General features: G+C 35.2%; 2 protein-coding genes and 1 long non-coding RNA gene across 3 annotated transcripts; 2 read left to right on the forward strand and 1 right to left on the reverse strand.

Annotated features, from left to right (window-relative positions):
- Positions 1–9,660: 9,660 nt before the first annotated feature.
- Positions 9,661–15,325, forward strand: LOC121246070 (shikimate O-hydroxycinnamoyltransferase-like). Its single transcript, XM_041144061.1, has 3 exons — positions 9,661–9,798; positions 10,869–11,389; positions 14,165–15,325. Exons 2-3 carry the CDS (start codon positions 10,979–10,981, stop codon positions 15,062–15,064), a joined length of 1,311 nt encoding a protein of 436 aa, XP_040999995.1. The 5' UTR covers positions 9,661–9,798; positions 10,869–10,978; the 3' UTR covers positions 15,065–15,325.
- A 1,208-nt stretch (positions 15,326–16,533) lies between these two features.
- Positions 16,534–17,570, reverse strand: LOC121246077. Its single transcript, XR_005937050.1, has 2 exons — positions 17,120–17,570; positions 16,534–17,014 (listed from the first exon to the last, which is right to left on the reverse strand). It is a non-coding gene; the product is annotated as an uncharacterized LOC121246077 (long non-coding RNA).
- A 1,526-nt stretch (positions 17,571–19,096) lies between these two features.
- Positions 19,097–21,547, forward strand: LOC121246067 (heat shock 70 kDa protein-like). The gene has a single exon (XM_041144051.1). It carries the CDS (start codon positions 19,363–19,365, stop codon positions 21,307–21,309), a length of 1,947 nt encoding a protein of 648 aa, XP_040999985.1. The 5' UTR covers positions 19,097–19,362; the 3' UTR covers positions 21,310–21,547.
- Positions 21,548–22,724: the final 1,177 nt, after the last annotated feature.

Consider the following 22,724-nt stretch of genomic DNA (forward strand, 5'->3'; position numbering starts at 1 on the left):
TACGACCCTTTTGAACTCTTTTTATGTTACTTACCCACAAAAAATATCTTATGTTCATACTGTATTCTATAAATTTCCAATTTCATTACCGTTTGGGATTGAAATTCCTATTTTGTTATGTTGTGATTTCTTTCTATCATTTATTGGACTACTCTACGCAACTAAAATAAATGTCTTTAACATAATATAAAAGAAAATGTCTTTCAATATTTCATAAGAGTAGATTTATAAATTAATGTGATTTTATATGATACGTTATATCTATTTTTATAATAAAAATAAATTTACGATATAATATAATTATTCTTAATATGTAAAAGCATTGATAAGCCACTTGTGTTCAATCTTAAAGGTCAAAAACTGACTTTATTGAAAAATTCACATGACTTCGAATAGTCTACGATGGAAGAAAATAATACAATATTACAGAATTTAAATTACAATAAATGTTGGTGTTCAACCAATTCTTTTTCTTTATGGTCACGTTTTCCAGGTTGCTTCCAATAATGCTTCATATACTATATGCACTAGTCTATGTGGATGGAGGCATAAAAGATGGGAATTCCGGCCATGAGGGACAGGGTAGTAGAAGATGAAAGATTTGGGAAAGAAACTAAATACAAGGAAAACGGAGGGCAAAAATCTAAAAAACAGTTGGCAATGGCACACTGACACGCGGTAATATTTATGCGGTCTGAGACAAAATTTTAAGGTGGCCAAAGCGCATTTTCCTCGTGACTCCAAAATTATTAAATTAATGAAAGTGTTTTTTATTTAAAGAAAGAATGGTTTAAAATAGTTAATATAAAGAAAGAATGGTTTAAAATAGTTAATAGTTAAGAAAAAAATAAAATAAAATATAGATTCGATAACAGCATCCGGTTTATCGTATGCGTTTAACTGAATGGATAAGGAGATACTGCATGACTCCACACGTGGCACCACGCATGCCGGCCAGCAGCCTAACTTTGAACTTTTCGTTACCCTTTTACGCACGGGCTTTCCGACCAATCACCATTTTTTTTCAAATATTTATCTGTTAAGGTTGCTAATCAGGATAATGAGAGACCACCTTGTTTGTATTTAAAATTTATTTTAATTTATTTCAATTCATTATATTTTATCATTATAAATTTTTTAAAATTTTATATAAAATATAATAAATAATTTAATTTTTTCAAATCTTAAAATAATTTTTTCAAATTCTCATACAAAATATAATAAATAATTTAATTTTTATTCTACTATTCACAAATCATCTCAACTCATCTCCAAAATCGAACCACACCTTATTATCCTCTTACCACCATTTCATTACTATATAATATATTTGAATTTTTATTATTATTATTTTTTTCAAGTATTTTTTTAACATCTTTAATCATTAAAAATAAATTAAAAAAATATTTAATTTTACTAATAGTCACTTTCTTAACTATTAAATAAAAATAAATAAATAAAATAGTAAATAAATAGTAGTAAATAGTAAGTCTATCATTATCTTCTTAAATCAATTATATATATATTTTTTGTTTTTGTAAAAATAAAAATAAAAAATCATATTCATTCATTAGCAGTATTTCCTTCTTGAAATTTTTTAAAATTTTCAAAGTTTTTTATAAATTCATTTTCAAGCATCATTAAAATAAAATTAAAAATTAAAAACTATTTTTAATTTTTTATCTAATCATTACCTAATTATTACTTAAACATATGCGAATAATGTTTAATATAATCGTGGAATGCGCAAGCGTCACATAATTATTTTGAAAAAGAGTAAGATCTATTATTAAAAAATTAATTTTTTTTACATGGATTATGTATTTACTCATTTTTTTTCAAAAATATTACGCAGTGCTTATGCACTCCACGACTATAAATATCGCTTCTCAATACAAATTTCAGAATAAAATTATATTCAAACAACCTTTTAACTTTATCTATTTACTTTCACAAACTCAAATAATATATTTATATTCAACTTTTTTTCTCTATCTCATTTCCTAAAACATAATCTCAAACAAATTATCCCAATTCTAAAATATTTCCAAACATTTTAAATAGAATTTTACTTTAAGATGCGTCGCATTAATCATTTGTGAATAGCTGCCTTTTCAATGTGAAAGTTTTATTTTACTATTAGATAATATTAGGATAAATTGAGATGAGAATATCATAGATAATATTTTTAAAAAATATATAATTATCTAATAATTAATGGATAATAAATAATATACTAAAAGTATAATAAGACTATAATTCCTAAGATATTTCTTAAAAATCAGAATACAACTGATCATATTTTCCTCTTATTTCAATAATATTTTATTTTTCTACCAAACCTTATCGAGTTGATAAATATATTCATAAGATTCACGTTGATGATCTACAACTTTTCTTGGGGCTGCTGATTGAATTTGAGGGGTTGTAGAATAACAAAAATATTTGCAAATGTATGATTTAGGTAAAATATATAGACAGTGACTGTTTCCGAGTTAAAACTAGAGGCATGCAATTGCAAAACTTCCATTATTAATATATACAAAAGATAAAAAAAAAAAAAAAAAAAAAAAAAAAAAAAAAAAAAAAAAAAAAAAAACAACAACAACTTACCTCATGAAGCTAAAAGGACAGGACATTAGCTCAAAAAACAACTTTCATTATAAGTACTTATAATTGTATCTAAGACTATAATATGCATAAGTTGGGCATTGCATGAGAACTTGAACTCTGTGTCGTGACTGATACAGCATGCTATATATGGACATATCCCTTTGAACTTCTCAAAGTCTCTGTGTTTTCTAATAAGAGAGGCATTTATCTAAAAAAATGGACTCAAAAAATATTTATTTATTATCTTGAATTTTGTTATCTCCATTCAATTAATTGATGTATCATATTATAAGTAATTTTTTGTTTAGATAATTAGTTTAATTAATCTCATCATCCATCAATCGATGTGGATGGAGATGGCCGAAGAAAGAGAGGTTAGAAAGGAGATAGGTGCCGCAAGAGTTTATATAGTCCATCCATCTCAAATTGGGCCTTAGTCCTACCTAACTCCAAACAAAGTCAAAAGGGACAAAAACCCATTTATAAACAAACTCGACTCAAAGGTCCAAATTAAGTACCAACAAACAGCTCAACTGTCAACCTTCGAATCCCCACCACAAAGCCCACAAGACTGCCACACGAAACAAAATAGGACAAGTACTGGCCCAAAGAAAGGAAGCAGATCAGATCTGTGGTGGGTTGGGTTTGGGGTTTGTGAATGAAGCACAAGGCTTCTGTTATCAAAACTGCTACAGGCAACCGAGGGGCAAAACTGTAGGAAAATTGGTTGGCCACGTCGGCTAATATATTAAAAAAAGAAAAGAAAAAATGAAAACATAACCCAGACGAAAACGGGGAAGAGGGAAAATTCAGATTTTAGAAGAAAGAATAAATTGTGTCTAGGTCTGGAAGAAAAAATATGAGATTTTAGGTTTGGAAGAAAGAAGAGATAGCCGTCATCGTCGTCTTCGGGTTTGGAATTCAACAAGCAAATAGACGAGGCAATCGATAAGATTCCCAAAAAAAAAAAACGGCTTACTGCCTCAGAGGCCTATAAGTAAGCATTTCTGTAACAAAGTTGATGTTCCTATTTGCAGTATCATCCCAAGAAATGTAAAATTTTATAATGTTCGGGTGCTTCAAGTGTCTTAAGGAGATGAATCTCACAATAGAGTCTTTCAAGATCTTCAGGGCTTTGCAGGAAATCATAAAACTTAACCTGGTTCCAAGTAGCTTCAATGCCTTTATACTCATCAAATGCCTTGTAACTGCAATGATGAAACACAAAAAATTGACAGATATATTAAATGCCCATTCATAACAGCAATTAGAAAGGTCCAAAAGACCTCTGATTTTGAAGAAACCTGAAATGGGTATGCAACAAGTCAGGTGAAGAACCAAAAAAGGTTCAATTTGATGGAAAATCTGGAATTGGTGTTCGTGAAACTTAAACGTAAATAAGGATTTAAAATTCATACACTGTCATTGAAAATCCTTTGCCGAGGATTTCATTGTACTACAACAAATGAAGGAGCCAAAAAATATTAGACTCAAAGTTGGGGGGGGGGGGGAGAGAGAGAGAGAGAGAGAGAGAGAGAGGTGTACTCTGCCAATTGGATCAACTTTAACAAACTCAGAGTACTCCGATTCAAGATGGGTAGGATAATTCATCCTTTACTTTTTTTCCTCATAATTCTTGGCTCACTTTTTTTTCATTCATCTGACTAGCTTTCCCTATGTGATTATGCTTCTACAATTGTTCTGACATGCACACAAAATTCATCATAAAAAAATAAATTATTTATGAGAGAGAGAGAGAGAGAGAGGCTTCGAAAGTCCTCCATCGTTGGTTTTGTGTGGTAGATTTCGAGTGGGGAAAGTGGAAGACGAAGTGGGAAGATGGAAGGGAGCTCTGGAAATGAGGGAAATAGGGATTTCGAGTGGGAAGGTGCAAGGGAATTCTGAAATGCAGCGAAAACGAGAGAGAGAGAGAGAGAGAGAGAGAGAGAGAGAGAGAGAGAGAGAGAGAAAATGGTGTCGTTTACGTTTTACCATGTGGGACGTGGTTTCTCTGTGATTCCCGTGGCTGTTAGGGACCCCAGTCTTGTCCCTAACACTAATGTCCACTAGCTTGCCTTGGTGAAGATGACGACCGAGTGACCTTACCAACTTGCTTGGCTTTCCACAAAATGATGATGTTTGAGTGATGGAATAATGATGTACTTGGGTAGGCTAAGTGTTTAGGCTAAGGCAAATCAATGTAGGTGGCTAGACTTGTTCTTGAGTGAAGTGTTAAGATGATGAGTTCGGGTGTTCCAAGTGACGAATATGGGTGTTTGAGGCTAAGTGGAATGGCTAGAAGGATGCCCTTGATGTTGGGGCCTCTTGGAAGATGATTAGGGTTTGTATGGTGAAGTGTAGCTAGGATTTTATGTGGTGACTAGGGATGATTTCGAGATTTGGAAGAGATGGCCTAGGGTTGGAGTCTTGGATGAGTGAGGCTAGGGCTTGGTGGCTAGGGTTGGCCGAACATGGGGTTGGATAACCCTTGATGTTAGGGTGGTTCTGTTTTGGCAAGAAGATGGAGTCTTTGGTTGACTAGGTCTATGGAAGAAATTAAGAGATTTAAGGAATTAGATGAGTGATTGGAGGGATGGAATGATTCTATGGAAGTTCTTAGAATTATGGGATTGGATTAGATTGAGTCAACTTTCCTTGAATTAAAGAAGTTGCCAAAGAGGACTCTTGAGGGATGATTAGGTCAATGGATGATGGAGTTGGCGCCTAGGGTTTTAGGAAAGTGATGAGAATATGATGATGGGCGGCTAGGGCTTGTGTTTAGGGTTTTGGACTTAGGGCAAGAGTGTTGGGCGGCTAGGGTTTATGGTGGATGGCTGTAGGATGGCTGAATATGGTAAGTGGGAGTGGAGGCTATGTGTATTTCGGCTAGGACAAGTTTGATGAGGCAAATTAAATATGGAAAGTGACACTCTTATGGAAAGGATGACAAACACTATGATGGTCGATTATGTGGTATGGGATGGATCAAATGAGCAATGGAATGGATGAACACCACGAACAAACGAAGAACACTCAAGAATACTTTGAAGAACACTCAAGAGCAAAAGCAATAATACTTAACTACTTGAATGAACCAAAGAACAAACAAGATAATTCAACACTTGATTCACGAATTGCACAAGAATTGAATAAACCTTATATATTGATAAACACAACTTGGATTCATGAATTGCACCAAGTTGCAAATACACAATAGATAGATTGAACCACACCTATTCACGAATTGTAAGGTGTGATCCTCCCTTTGGGATTCACGAATTGCACCTAAAAAGTCCAAGTGCTTTAGCACCGAAAGATGATCTCAAGAACAAAATAGTCTACCCACTAGGGAATTTGCCAAAAGATGTAAATGCAAAGGCTAAGGGTCCTATTTATAAGGATTACAACTTGAAAACCCCCAATAGCTCCCTTGAAAAATAAATAATTAAATAAAAATTAATAATAAAAAATAACATAGTTGGCATGGGCCAAGTTGACCCATGGCATGCATGAGCCCATGGGTGGGCTAAGCTGGCATGGCCCAGGCAGGGGCCTGGGCTCTGGGGCGCTAGGGCGCGCGGGGTGCTGGCGAGGCGTGCACGCGGCATGCGTGCTGGGCGCGCTGGCCATGCTGAATGGGCTGGTTTGGTCACCAACCTTCTTGGACATCCTGGGCATGTCAAAGCAGGCCTCATGGCATGCCCGTGGGGCTGTTTTGGGGTTGTCCAACCTTGTCTTGACTTGACTAGTGGCTTGACCATGGGTCACAAAACATGAGTTCCTACCAGGCTGGTTGTGTATAGAGTTGTTCTTCTACGCTATATATCACTCAATTTCTTTTGGATAATATTATATATAGTTTTGCAACGGCAATTTTCACATATATTTTTTTTTAATAATTGGAAGCTTACTTTTCTTTTTTTTTTAATAAATCCATATTTATCATTTAAAAAAAACCTAAAAACTAACTATAAATATCATTTCACATCTCTCAAAAGCCCAAGGAAGTTTGGCAAGAGCACTAGTAGTGAGATGGGTATAGTTAAATTTTAGCCAAAATTTAGTTAAATTGCATAAATGATATCTACACCAAACTCAATAATTGTACAGTATTTTTAACTAATTCCAAACTCACTGACCAAATTTGACCAGGCCAAGTTGATGGCCAAATCATATTTTATCCAAAAAATATTCCTTTACCCTTTATTCATCATGCGCCAATAAATTGGGATCGATTGGTGCTGTGTTTTGTACACAACTCAAATACCTGGGCATGCAAGTTGTGGTACTTGTGGTGTGTCCTGAACACTACTCGATCACTCTATATAAAAGATTGAACAACTTATATATATATATATATATATATATATATATATATATATATATATATATATAAAGAACGTTAGAGTATTATGGTTGTAAAAAAAAGGACTGCCAAGAAATTATATTATTTGAAATAATATGAACAGTATAAAATTGATATGCATTTTTTTAATAATGGATAAATATTTCAATTATAATTAGAATTAAAATAAATAAAAATGTTAAAATTATTATTTTAATAAAATAGTGATAGATTTAGATAATTTGTTATTTGATTTAAGCATTTATCATATAACTACTTTTGAAGGAACTGGTCCAAATTGAGGCTATAAATTATAATTATTAAGGTTCAAATCATTGAGGAAGTTAACATACATGTAACGTCAATTTGTTTTTATATGACTAACTACGTTCTATTGGTTTTGTATATGCTATTTAGTTGTTTGCATTTGATTAACATGATAAATCTATCCATGATCTAATCCATCGCGCATGCTTTGGCGAGTAGGGATAGGCGGCAAGGGCCTGCCCCCTCTTCCCTGCTCCCGTCTGCCCCTGCATTGGTGGGCGGGCTACCCTGCACCGCCCATGCGGGGGCCGGGTCCCCCGCCCTGCATTGAAGCCACTAGCAAGGGTAGGGGCGGGCCCCGCCCCTAGCTCCACCTCCCTTAATATAAAAAATTTAATTTAAATTTTTATATAAATATTCATTAAATAAATATATTATATATAGATATATACAACTTATTGAAAAATTGAAGTTGTATTCAAGTAATTAGATTGTCTTGACCTCATATAAAGGTTGGTTTAGGATGCCAAGACAATACAAAATAACTCTAAGAAATTTAAATTCTTTTTTGTATTTATAAATTTTAATATAATTTAAATTATATTATAATTTGAATTTTTTTTTTTAGACCCAATGAGTGTGGCTTCGGGGGCAGGGGCAAAATTTGATCTCACTCTCCATCCATAGGAGGCAGGGGCAGGGGCGGAGGACGGGGATTGAAACCTCCTATCCCGCATGGTGCGGAATGGGATGCGAGGAAGGGCTCACATCGCCCTGCACCATGCGGCTACCCCATTGGCGATGCCTTATAACGTCAAGTCAACTCTTTCTAAATTCTAAGAGGACAAATTAGAAGAAACCGATCACTGATTAGGTATCGGAGTCAAGTCGGGTGGCCTCTGACTGACTGACAGAAAATAATCTCAACACCAAACCTATTTGATCCTTAATTTTGAAAATTGAAAGACTACTTTTTCTTTCACATGGGATGATGACGATGAGGGAGCAGACGATCGACATCACCCAAAGGCACACAAATATATTCAGCGAACAGGAAGACGTGACCGGGCCACGCCATGGCGGCCTATAAATTAAACAAGAGCTACCTATATACGTACTACTATATATAATTATATGTTGTTGCCGGCCATTAACTGACCTCAGCTTAGATTCATATTATTTCACGACCGCCTCATTTATTAACTTGTGCATTAATCTCATCATACATAGCCGCATGAGTGGTTTGTCCGCAAAAGAAATTTCCGTTTTTATCACATCATCATGTCATGTAGTAATAAAGGCCGCGCGCATTTACTTCTCACATGTCACATAGCCATTTTGGGTTGGGGATGGTGGGGGAGATGCCTATTAATTTTGTATTGTCAATAAACAAATAAATAACAGTCCCGCCACAAAGAAGTACGTGATCCGATCATTATAAGAAAATTGTCTATTTACGAACAGTTAATTCTAACAAAATGATTATTTATAATTAAAATTAATTATAAATAATTTTTTAATCACAATAAATTAATCATAAAAATTTATTTTTCTTATAGTGGATCCATCCTTATGTCTGACCAGCACCAGACGCTGCGCTAATCGACCCAACTACCACCGTTATGATGGGCCAATGTACAGAGGATTTATACTAATCTCTCCCACATGCAACAAGTGGCAAGCACTGCCTTCCACTAAACGCACACCAAAAATAGAAAAAAAAGAAAAAGAAAGATTAAGAAGATCAAAGAAGTGGGAGCAACGAATCGTGTGGTGGCTTTTTCAGCTCCACCGATGGTGATGAAAGAGACTCGAGAGTATAGGATTATGGGGTTGGTGGGGGGGATCAGGAAGAGAGTAATAATAGGGGACCCGAGTACTGGTTTAAAGTCACCATCTCACCAACTCTCTCTCCCTCACAATATTGAAAGTACACTCTTCTATTTATTTGTTGATTGGAGCCGATCTTTTATTTATCTATCTTTTTTAATTTTGAAAAGATAAATTGAGATAAATTGAATTGAATTGAATTGAATACTAAAGAGATAGATTATAAATAGTAATGAAATTTATAAGTTAAAATTAAAAAATAGTAATGAATAATAGTGAGATAAGTTGAAATGGATTGAAATGAATTAAGATAGATTACGAACACAAGTCGGACTAAGTTTGGATATATAAATTTTTTTATTTCATCTTATTATTAAATTAACACATAAAAATATAATAAATAATTTAATTTTTTTAAATCCTAAAATAAAAATAATACTAAAAAATATATTCTAAATACATTTTATTTAATTACCATTAAAAATATCTAATCTCTATCTCATTTTTTTTTATCTCATCTGAATTCTACACGCTGAGGTGACGGTTGGTTTGTTCTGGTCAACTTCGTTGGCGACGCGTAAGTAGTAGGTGAGTGATAAAACCGGTACTTCATCCCTCTTTGGCGTTTCTTCTTAAAGCTCTCACTCACAAATCCAAATCAGAACCTCAACACCAAACAAAACAAAAGGCCTTCCTTTCCGGCAGCCATCGATCTCTAACGTGTTCGTGATCTTCTTTCACTGGTAATTACTTCTTCCATGCATATTGATCCATTTTTTTTGGTTTTGTTGATTCTTTTCTTCTTGCAAATGACAGTACTCTGTCACTTCTTCTTTCTTGCGATATCGATCTTCTTTTCCGCTTTAATGATGAACATTGAACACGAGACCCTCTACTTATGGGCATATATTATATATATATGTGTATGTATATATATATATATATATATCTCTGTATTTAGGAGAAGTTGGATTTGAGATATACTCTTTTCTTCTTCGTAGTCGGAGCAGTACTGTCAGAAAGGGCGGATTGCGGAATAAGATCTCTTTTTTTTTTGTGTATGATCACCAATAATCACGAGCACTTCTCAAATTGTATTCAATCTCAGGACGTAGTGCCTATTTTCAAACTCCTGGACCATTGAACCACCACCCAGGAATAAGATCTCGTTTATTATAGAATATAAATTTTTAATATAATTTTTATTTTAAAATTTTAAAAAATTAAATTATTTATTAAATTTTATATAAAAATTTAAAAAATTTATATCGATAAGATAAGAAGAAATAATATGTAAAAATAAGCTAGAACTAAATAATTAATGGCTGGAGAATAAAATCGCTCAATGCCTATATGTCAACTCCCTCCATATCGTGCGTATCACTCAATGCCTTTATTCTCATTGAGAAATGCTTTCGGGATCCAAAAAATGTCTGTTTTTTTTTTTTCTTTTTTCACCGAATGATTAAAAAAATATTTTTTAATAATATTATAAATTTTTATTTTTTTTAAAAAAATTATGATGATTAAAAAATATATATAAAAAAAAAATTACACTATTTAAAACACTTCTCGAGTCCCGAATTCGGGACGATAGCAGTACTCATTTTCATTCTTCGGCACGTCGGAGGAGCCTGGCACCTCTGACTTCCGGCCCAGCTCCCGTTAGTTGTAATTGGCTAGTTAGGTCAACGAAACTGTTGAATTGTAAGGCAAATTATCTTTTGAGAGAACAAAAGTAGCAGCCAAATTTGAGGTTGACGGGATTTTGGCCGACCAACTCACCTAACATTTTTTGTTGTAATTTCCAAAGCATCGTAGGTAATTCGTGGGTACGTACGTACGCAGGACCTACCATCATCGTACTAGGTCAGACAAGAACCGGCGAAGCTTAGCAACAGACCAAAACAAAAACGAAAACAAATGATCATCAAGGTGAAGGAGTCGACGATGGTGCGGCCAGGCGGAGAGACCCCCCGCCGCGCGCTATGGAACTCGAACGTAGACCTGGTGGTACCTCGCTTCCACACCCCGAGTGTCTACTTCTACAGGCCAACCACGGGCGCGTCCAACTTCTTCGACGCTTGTGTGCTGAAGGAGGCACTTAGCAAGGCCCTCGTCCCCTTCTATCCTATGGCCGGCCGCCTCAAGCGGGACACCGATGGTAGGATCGAGATCGATTGTAACGCCGAGGGTGTGCTCTTCGTCGAGGCTGATACCACCTCCGTCGTCGACGATTTCGGCGATTTTGCGCCCACGTTGGAGCTGCGGCAACTCATTCCGGCTGTGGATTATTCCAAAGGGATCGAGTCCTATCCCCTGTTGGTCTTGCAGGTACGTTTGTTTTCCTTTTTTGTTTTTATTATTATTATTGTTGTTTCTTTTGTAGTTACAAATATTTTAACTCTGTTTATTTATATATATATATATATAATATTCTCTTCTAATTATTATTATTGTTTAAAAATTTGAAGTGCTAGTAGTAGTTTTTTTTTTTTTTTTTTTAATTATTCAGGGATAAGGGTCGTACTCGTAGTTGGTTGTGGGGTCCAAATAAAAATTGAAAAAGTATCGGTGGGGTTTAAAAAAATTAGGTGGGATGGAATGGGATGTCTGATTAATTAGTAAAGAAAAATTTTATTTATAATTTTATAATTTATAATTTTATTTGTTAAATATATAAATAATGAGTAGAAGAATTTAATTAATTTTAAAAAATAATTACAAATAAATATAATGTATGAAAATAATGAGTAACAAAATTGTTATGTAAAACACACGAGACTATTAAATATCTAATTATGTTGTATATGGATAATAAAATATTTGAGACAAAATCACATGGTTTTTCAAATGCTCAAAACTCACGAATTATTCTTATAGAAATCTCACCTAATTGTAAAAAGAACCAAACGGAAGTTCATAACTAGTACTTAAATTTCGAGTCAAAGCATAATATCTACAGGTAGCTGAGCTACTTTAAGAGCATCTTCATCGATTAGTTAAAAGTTAGATTTATTGATTATTTAGTTATTAAAAAAAAATATACTTATAATAGATTAGCTAAATTTTAAAATTACAGTGACTTTCAAAATTTTTTTTAAATTTGAAGGTTATTGTATATACATTAAATATATATTTTATTAATTATTTCTCTTTCATTTTCTTTCCATCACATATTTTATCACAACTGATATATTAATTTAAATTAGTGATATATTAATTTAATAAGAAGATAATTATTAATTAAAATATAATAGATAGAATAATAAAATATAATAAAATTAAATAAATTAATAATTAAAAAAATTAAATATTTTTGAAATTATTAGTTATTCATTACTATATAATGAATAAATAGATAATCTAATATGAAGATTTGATGTGAATAATCAAAACTAACTTCATATTATATTATTTTATTATTATATAATAAAAAAATATTTATTCTAATATAGAAATTTATGTGAATAGAATAGTTAAAAATTAAATTTTTTTTATATTCATAAAAAATATCATTTAATTTTAACTAATATATTGTGAGTGTTTCTAGCAGAGTACTTCTTTGCCCTTTCTTGGTCTTAAGTTGAAAGTTTCAACGGTTGGTTGTTCATTTTCAACTCTTTGACCAAATCATTATCGTTTTTTTAAATGCATGCTTTCTTTGCCTTTCCTCGTGCGCCAATGGATTATGCTTTGGTCTGAATTCCCAATTCTTTTAAAATATCTCATTTCATATATCTCATCTCAATATTTAAAAATTATAAATAAATATTTTTTAATTTTTAATTTTTTTAACTTTTCTATCTAATCAGTACTTAAACATTACAATTTTTTCAAACTTTCAAATAAAATATAAAAAAATAATTCAATTTTTTAAAATATCAAAAAAAAAAAAATTATATTCTAACCCTCTATTAACTTTATAATTTTTTATTCAACTTTTTTATCTCATTTTCTAAAATCTCATAAAAAGTATAATTCAAACCATTTTATTGCTATAAATAAATTATCTCACTATTATTTAAATATTTTTCATCTCATCTTATTTGTATAGCCAAACAATGCCTAATTCATTCAACATTTGACTGCTCAACAACAGTTTAATTGGTGGCTAATAATTGCTCTTAAAATAACTTATAGTACTTTAGGGGTGCAATGTGTATTTAACAATTTCTTTAGGGATGCTATGCAATATCACTTCAAAAATTGATTCCCTTGTCTTGTTTCATTGGTTGTTTTGGGAAGAAACAGTAATAAGAGAAAATACTATTCATTATTATATCACAACGTTCTATGATTTGACATTAATATCACATTATAGAATGACAAGAAAATGACAAATAAAGAGATTATGAATAGTATTACGGTTGCAAATAAACCTTCTAGCATAATAAAAAGCCTTTAACTGAAATTTGTGCTGTATATGTAATTTTACCAATTGTGGGTTAGATGATATTGCAAAGTCGGGTAATGGTCATATTTTTCAAAATTTATGGGTATATATTTTTTCATTGGTAAAACACAGAAGAGACTCAAGTTGTTTTCCCAAGATTTAGGTATCGTTTGGATGGTCAGATAAGATAAAAAGTTTATGAATAGTAATGAGATAGTTTGTGAATAATAATGAAATAATTTGAGTTAAGATTTTTATTGAATTTTGAAAAATGAGAAAGAAAATGTTAGAATAAAAATATTATAAAATTAAAATATTGTTAGAATATAATTTTTTAATATAATTTTTGTTTTGATATTTGAAAAATTTTAATTGTTTCGTATTTTATATTAAAATTTAAAAAAATTATAATGATTAGATGAAAAAGTGTGAGAGAGAAATTAAAAAATATTTTATGTTTAAGTTGCATTTAAATGTTGAGATAAGATAAGATGAGATAAAATTAACTGACTATCCATATGAAACTTAATTACACCAAACTTTGTTGGCATCTAAGGAGCACATTTAGCTAGGCCATATGAAAGTTGAGCCAAATTTCAAGTAACGTACGATCAGCAGAGTTGAATTGTGTCTTCAATCTACTTGCATGATTGATTGTCTTAGTTAAGTGGGTGGTTTTTGAACAATACATCACTTGATTTCCGTGTGTGCAGGTAACGTATTTTAAATGTGGTGGGGTGTCACTCGGTGTTGGCATGCAACACCATGCAGCAGATGGGTTTTCTGGTCTCCACTTTGTGAACACATGGTCCGATATGGCTCGTGGTCTCGACCTCACCCTTCCACCGTTCATTGACCGGACCCTACTCATTGCACGGGACCCACCTCAACCTGCATTCCAGCACATCGAATACCAGCCTCCTCCTCCCATGAAAACCCCTCCTGTAAACTCCACAAAATCTGGTCCCGACACTACCTTGGTCTCCATCTTCAAAATAACCAGGGACCAGCTCAATACCCTCAAAGCCAAGTCCAAAGAAGATGGCAACTCAGTCAGCTACAGCTCATACGAGATGCTGTCGGGTCACGTGTGGAGATGCACGTGCATGGCACGTGGACTCCCTGAGGATCAGGAGACCAAGCTGTACATTGCGACCGATGGTCGGTCCAGATTGCACCCTCCATTGCCGCCTGGTTACTTTGGCAATGTGATCTTCACCGCGACTCCAATGGCTGTAGCGGGCGATCTGCAGTCGAAACCGACATGGTATGCTGCTAGCAGGATTCACGATGCATTGGCTAGGATGGACAATGAATATTTGAGATCTGCGCTCGACTATCTAGAGCTGCAGCCTGATCTCTCGGCTCTTGTTCGTGGTGCTCATACTTTTAGATGTCCAAACCTTGGCATAACCAGCTGGATCAGGCTGCCTATCCACGACGCTGATTTTGGGTGGGGTAGACCCATTTTCATGGGACCTGGTGGGATTCCATACGAGGGGTTGTCATTTATAATACCAAGCTCGAGTAGTACTGACAATAGCTTATCCGTAGCCATTGCTCTGCAACATGAACATATGAAAGTGTTTGAAAAGTTGTTCTATGAGATTTGAGGGAATGAAAAAGCATGAGGAACCCTTCCAGGCTGAATTGTGGCGTCTCATCTTCGGGTATGCCCCAAATTTTCCTAAGGTGGTTGTTTTTTTTTTTTTTATTGTTTCCATACTGCTTTTTTATTCGTTATAATTTGTGTCACAGACTTGTTTAAGCTGAAATCTGACATGTTGATTAATTAAACTTTAGTACTGGACTTCGAACAAATGTATTCTGATTTAATATTAAATTTATAAGAAGCATAATGTTTATATTATTAATAGATCGTTTAGATCGCATAAGTTATTAATTGATGGAATAGCATCTGCTCCGTCTACACCTATAGATTGCAGGGGCTGTAAACGTACAACAGATGTAGAAAGGATAAACTGTGTCCTTAGACATGTGGATTATGGACTTTCCTTCATTGTGGGGCCGGGGTTGGACTTCTTTTTTTTTTTTTTTTTTTTTTTTTTTAAGAAGAGGACGGGATTCCAATTTTATTGATTGCCCTCACTTGTGACGGAGGAAAACCGTAGTTACAAACACGATACCTGGGGTACATATAAGTTAAAGCTAAAAAAAGAAAACTCAGGCATCAAAATCATAATAACCATATAGAGTACACGGCCTTAAGAAAGATACATAACCTACATCCGAATAAGCTAAAGAGGGGAACCTGCAAAAAGCCAAGCACACAAGAAAAATGGACACGCAAATAACGCGAAAGCAATGATAGGTGAGCAAATAATGTAAAACTTACCAGGCACGAAGCTTATGAGATCCTCAGGTAGGGAATACCCAATTTGTCCATGCGGAGAAGACCCCTCAACAGGCTAGGCAGCATGTGAATATCAGACCAATCCGAGTTCAAACCCTCAGCCCCACACTTAGCTAGAAAGTCAGCCACAACATTACCTTCACGAAAAATGTGATTCACTTTATACTCCATGCTATTAAGATGTTCTTGTAAATCATCCCAAAAGTCTTCTAAATACCAAATGGGGCACTTATTCTTAACAATCCAATTAACCACTAGTTGAGAGTCAGTCTCTATTTGAACATGATAAAACTCAAGCGTGTGACATCTACGAACGCCTTCCAATAGGCTGCTGATTTCGGCAAAATTATTGGTACCCAGACTCAAGGGAACAGAGTAAGCTAGGAGTAATCTACCATTCTCATCCCGAATAACACTCCCAGCACCAGAAGCGTCAGGGTTCCCGAAACTACTACTATCGATATTGAGTTTAACCCAACCCTGAAAAGGCCGGTGCCATTTTACCACCCGGACTCTCTTGGGCTTAGGGAACAAGACTGTGATATCCAATCTATTCAAAATATCCATGTCCTGGGTTAGACTTCCTTGCTTCAATAATGTTTGTTCGATGTATAACTAGTAGTACCTTTCAACCCAAGATTTAGGAGATAATGGTGACGACAATTTATGATGCTAGAGATGATATAACAACATACTATTATCACCAAATTCCACGCCAATTATATATGCTATATACCATACTTTACAAACAGTACTCATTAACATTACAGGTTTACAACAAGATTTTTTAAAATCACGGCCACTACAGTACACCAAGTACAAGGATCCATAATATGGAAACCCAAAATCTGCCATACCAAACACAACCAGCTAGGAAAAATGGGCCTATGATGTGTGTATATATATATATATAGGACGATAATAACAAAACAATTTTGTTTTGTTTTTTTTAATTTTTTTTCCTGGCCTTAGAAGAGCAATCCGAAGGGAGAAACAAGGATCAAATTACCGAAGCTTAGATAAGCTATAAGGGTTGATGAGATGAAAGATGGGGGTGCTGCTAACAATGTCGACGCCGCATTCTTTTGACCGGGGCGTGGTCGATGAGGGATATTTGCACCTCCACCCTTCCCTCTCTGCGACTTCCCCGACTCATATATAGTTCCATTAACAGCAATAACAAGTCTTTCTGTAGAAAATCAGGCGCATGTATGTGTTAGCACGCGGCTACACTCACAGCACAAAGGATTGATTCTCACTTCTATTGAAAAACAAAACAACACAATTATCTTACCATCAACTACTTCTTGCTCTTGCATCGGGCCTTTGTGTTCTAAAGCTGAAAAGTTTCCAAGAACGGAGCTTGACAGGACTTGGGTGCATGAGATCAACAATATCAAGCATGGAAAGCTTGCCAATTTCATTTTTCCTGGGCACATCATGCACGTTATATATCTGGATTGAAGATTTTTTTTTGGGGGGTTTCTAGGATAGGGTACATGAACTGATCTAATGAGTAACAGGGCGAGAGGGTATTTATTGTACTGTATCTAGAAAAAGGTAAAAGAAAACGTAAAAATGGTTGCGTTAAGTGGGAGCAAACTCTTTAAATTAAAATTCCGAAGTAGACAATATCCATCATGTGCTAGTTACTCTCAGTGTTGCCATATTAATAAGGCTTCTGTTTTGACATTTTCTGGGATTATAACTCATGATCAGGTTGATTTTTACGGGTAGTGCATTAATCTAGAGCTTCACCAGTCATTAATTATCATCGTATTGGTAAGATTTGAGATAGGTTCTTTGCCCTGTTTTTTTGGTGCAAAATAAAGGAGTATACATACTTTTTCAGCCACAAAGCTTGAAGAAATTAATTATACGGTAATGACAGATGACAGAACTAAGCCATCTAGGGATCGAGTGCGAGGAATAAAGGCTTAATGCTCGCAGTGCTTGCTGAAAAAGTCGCAACTCACAAAAGAGTTAGATTCCTCGTGATCTTATTCTGCTTACAACCTTTTTAAGCAAGTGATCTTTTGATTCACCACCTCAGTTGCAAGGTGGACAAAGATATATCAAATATTAATTTGTATTGTGTGTGGATTACTCGATGCTCACATATTATAAATGCATCTCTTAATTTCATTAGGTCCACGCTCACAAATCTTACAAGTAAAAATTTATACGTTAATGTGACTTAATATTATACGTTATATGTATTTAGTAGAAAAAAGTTTACAATATGATGTATTGTATTAAATTACGTCATAAGAGATATCGTTTTGTTATTTGTAATAGATAAATATTTTTGTCATAAAGAGATTATATAAAAATAAATTTAAAGATTAACGTGACTTGATCATGTATTGTATTAGATCGTAAAACTTTTCTTATTATAAAATGAAGGTAACGTATATCATAAAAAGTCATATAAATTTATTTTTTTAAACTTCCTTTATATCACTTCTCATCAAGAATTTTATATATGTTCCGATAAATGTTTTTTTTAATAATTTTATTTATTATATTCACGCACCACATGTCACATCTATTTTAATATTTTTTTTTAATTTTTTATATAATCAATATGCAGTGTATGAATAAGAAGTATAACAATTTAATTAGTTTAATAAAAATAAAATAAAATAAAAATTTAAAAAAATAATATTAAAATATGTAAAATGTATAGTGTGGGATGATGAGTAGTATTCATCTTTTTATATTAGAAAAATTATATTTATCATTCTCACACACCACACATTTTCTTATTTTTTTAATTTTTTTCTCTTACCAAATATGTAGTATATGGATGATAAGTAGAAAAATTTAATTAATTTTAAAAAAATAAAACAAAAAAAATTAAAATATAAAAATATAATGTGTGATATGTAGAAATGATGAGTAACATTTTTCTTTTTATATTAAAGAACAATCGCGAATATACGTTGGAAATTATTTAAGATTGTATTTAGATATTGAACTGTTGACGTGAGTTAAGTTGAATTGAATTGAGATGATAAAATATTATTTTTTAATATTATTATTATTTTAAGATTTGAAAAAATTGAATTATTTATTATATTTTGTATTAAAATTTAAAAAAATTATAATGATAAATTGATATGAATTGAAATGGACTGACCATACAAACGAAGCGTAAGAGTATTGATAATAAATTATTTATCAAAACCGTGTGAAGAAATTGATCCAGAGACTAGTTTTAGATTCTGCCAAAGCTCCAGAAATCTCTGGGGGTTCCCTCTCTCTTCTCCGTGCTTCTCTTACCTTTCCACTCTCCTCTCGATCCTTCTTCACCTTTCTCTCGCACCCGTATATATACCTCAACCCACCACCATGCATCGTCAAATCCATCAAAATAATAAAGCAGCACAAGAAAGAAAGCTCCCAAATACAAGCACAGGAAGACCATTAATTCCTATACGCTATTCACGTCAAAGTTATCTGCATTGATTTCTGACCTGTTTTCTTCAGTCGGTACCAATCTTTCCAACACACATTCTTGCTGAATTCTTCACAATGGTATCCAAGACTGAAGGCAAGGCCATTGGCATTGATCTCGGCACCACTTACAGTTGTGTTGGCGTGTGGCAAAATGATCGCGTAGAGATAATAGCCAATGACCAAGGCAACAGAACTACTCCCTCCTACGTAGCTTTCACTGATACCGAGCGGTTGATTGGCAATGCAGCCAAGAACCAGGTCGCAATGAACCCTCAGAATACGGTCTTCGACGCCAAGCGGCTCATTGGTAGGCGATTCTCCGACCCGACGGTCCAGAGCGACATGAGACACTGGCCTTTCAAGGTCGTCGCAGGACCCGGAGAAAAGCCGACGATAGTGGTGCAGTACAAAGGCGAAGAGAAGCAATTCGCACCCGAAGAGATTTCTTCGATGGTGTTGGTCAAGATGAAGGAGATTGCCGAGGCTTACCTGGGTCATATTGTGAAGAACGCGGTGATCACGGTGCCGGCTTACTTCAACGATTCGCAGAGGCAGGCCACCAAGGACGCTGGCGCTATCGCTGGACTCAATGTGTTGAGGATTATCAATGAGCCAACTGCAGCTGCCATTGCTTATGGACTTGACAAGAAGGGGTCGAGGTCCGGAGAGAAGAACGTGCTTATTTTCGATCTCGGGGGTGGAACTTTCGATGTTTCACTATTGTCAATCGAGGAAGGGATATTTGAAGTTAAGGCCACTGCTGGTGATACCCATCTTGGTGGTGAGGATTTTGATAACAGACTTGTGAATCACTTTGTGGCAGAGTTCAAGAGGAAGCACACGAAAGACATTAGTGGAAGTGCAAGAGCTTTGAGGCGGTTGAGGACTGCGTGTGAAAGGGCGAAGAGGACTCTTTCTTCGACCTCTCAGACAACTATTGAGATCGATTCCCTCTTTGAAGGTATTGATTTCTATGCTACTATTACGAGGGCGAGATTTGAGGAATTGAACATGGATTTGTTCAGAAAGTGCATGGAACCGGTGGAGAAGTGTCTCCGAGACGCGAAGATTGACAAGAGTCTGGTTCATGAGGTTGTTCTCGTTGGCGGGTCGACGAGGATTCCGAAAGTCCAGCAACTTCTGCAGGATTTCTTTAACGGCAAGGAACTCTGCAAAAGCATAAACCCCGATGAGGCCGTCGCTTATGGGGCTGCCGTTCAAGCCGCAATTCTGAGCGGTGAGGGTAATGAGAAGGTCCAAGACTTGCTCTTGCTCGATGTCACCCCTCTCAGCCTTGGTATTGAGACCGCCGGAGGTGTAATGACAGTCTTGATTCCAAGAAACACAACGATTCCTACTAAAAAGGAGCAAATTTTCTCGACCTATTCAGATAATCAGCCAGGAGTGCTAATTCAGGTATACGAAGGTGAGAGGGCTAAAACCAAGGACAACAACCTTCTCGGAAAATTCGAGCTTACGGGCATTCCGCCGGCTCCAAGAGGCGTTCCTCAGATCAACGTGTGCTTCGACATTGACGCGAATGGTATATTAAATGTTTCTGCTGAGGACAAGACTGCAGGAGTAAAGAACAAGATTACCATTACCAACGACAAAGGAAGGCTGAGCAAGGAAGAGATTGAGAGGTTGGTGCAAGAGGCAGAGAAGTACAAGGCGGAGGATGAGGAGGTGAAGAAGAAGGTGGAGGCAAAGAATTCACTGGAAAATTACGCGTACAACATGAAGAATACGGTGAGGGACGAGAAATTGGCTGGGAAATTAGATCCAGCCGACAAGCAGAAGATGGAGAAGGCCATTAACGAGACGACCGATTGGCTGGACAGGAACCAATTGGCTGAAGTCGAGGAGTTTGAGGAGAAGTTGAAAGAGTTGGAGGCCTTATGCAACCCCATCATTGCGAAGATTTATCAGGCCGCTGGTGGGGGTGAGATGCCCAGAGGTGGACATGACAAGGCTTCACCTGCTGGTTCCGGAGTCGGGCCTACAATCGAAGAGGTTGACTGAGGCTTCAAATTCAAAAGCTTGTTTCTGGCATCTGCCGTCATGCTACACTCTGTTTTGGCTTATGCCAGACTGCTTTTCTCAATAAATCGGTGTTTGGTGAGGTTCGAGGAAAATACAATTATGGAAACAAAAAAAGAAAGGAAAAAGAGAACACTTGCATATTTATTATGTAATGTAAAGTTTTTTATTTTTTATTTTTTCGAGTAAATATTGAAATACTGCAGTTTTTCTATCTTCATTCATAACTGCTTCAATTTCTGTTCTTTGTTTGAATATATGTTGCTATGAATGCCTTCGGTGCTTATTTCTTCGCAAGTCCTTTGAAACGAGGTTGAAGGACTAAACGGTATACTAATTCATCATATATCTGTTCGAAATTCCTCATGGGCAACATCCTAAAAATGAGAAACGTGAATAGGAACATCTAGGAAACAGGTGGGCTGTGTGTTAACTTCGCGGTGATGCACGGTTCCTTTTGTCTTTTTACTAATTTTCCTCGGCAACCCTTGCTCCCGTGTTCCTCTTTCCTATCTTCATCTGCAGCCACCAAAGAAACCAGCTGGTGCGGCCCCCTCGGCCCAAGACCTCCATTCTGTCATTTTTTCATCCCCCAGCCACCAGATATGTGACTTTAAGCGGCCTGTCCTCTCGTCGTTCGAAGTACCCGCCAGGAGCACCGTCCTTCCAGGGCAACCAAATCGGTGAAGGTAAAATCATCGGTTCTATGCTTCGATCCAACTTTTTGTAAATGTAATGTCCAGTTGGTTTCGATTTGTTTGATGGAATTACCGTGAGAAAGATATCCTTTTCCTTGATCTGATCTGTTTGATGTTACCCATTTTAGTTTCGCTTTGTTTGCTTTCACATGGGTTTTAAACCTACCTCGTTTCATTCCCTAATTTCCCTACTCCTATTTCTTGCTGTCAGATAGCCTTTCCACTTCTCAATTCTCTTTTCACACAGTCTTGAGGAGAATCTGATTGCAAAGAAGCATGCTTTTCCCCACTTTTCTTAATACGAGCATGTCTGGCTGACAATATAGATTTGCAGTCTTTTGCTTTGGAGGATAGAATTCTAAGCCTCTGCCACCCGCAACATGGGGGTGCGATGCCACTCATGACAACCTCAATCCAGTCATTTACAGTGCATTCCTCGCTATTGCGACCCACTTACCTACAACAGGATTCTGGAATTATGACTCAATAGTTCATTTTCCCAGTCTAATTTTATTTTCTTGTGAACAATTTGGTTTGTCATTGGACGATTTGTAGATTTATTTGGAGTAGCGTTTCTATCCTGCGACAGTTATGATCCGTACGCAAAAATCATGTAACGTATCGATACCTGAGATATACATCTTGGCCATCTTGTTCGTGACATCGTGAGCCAATCCTTTACATCCTCTATAAATTAAT

Source organism: Juglans microcarpa x Juglans regia, chromosome 1S (genome assembly GCF_004785595.1).
Source record: "Juglans microcarpa x Juglans regia isolate MS1-56 chromosome 1S, Jm3101_v1.0, whole genome shotgun sequence".
NCBI lineage: Eukaryota > Viridiplantae > Streptophyta > Magnoliopsida > Fagales > Juglandaceae > Juglans > Juglans microcarpa x Juglans regia.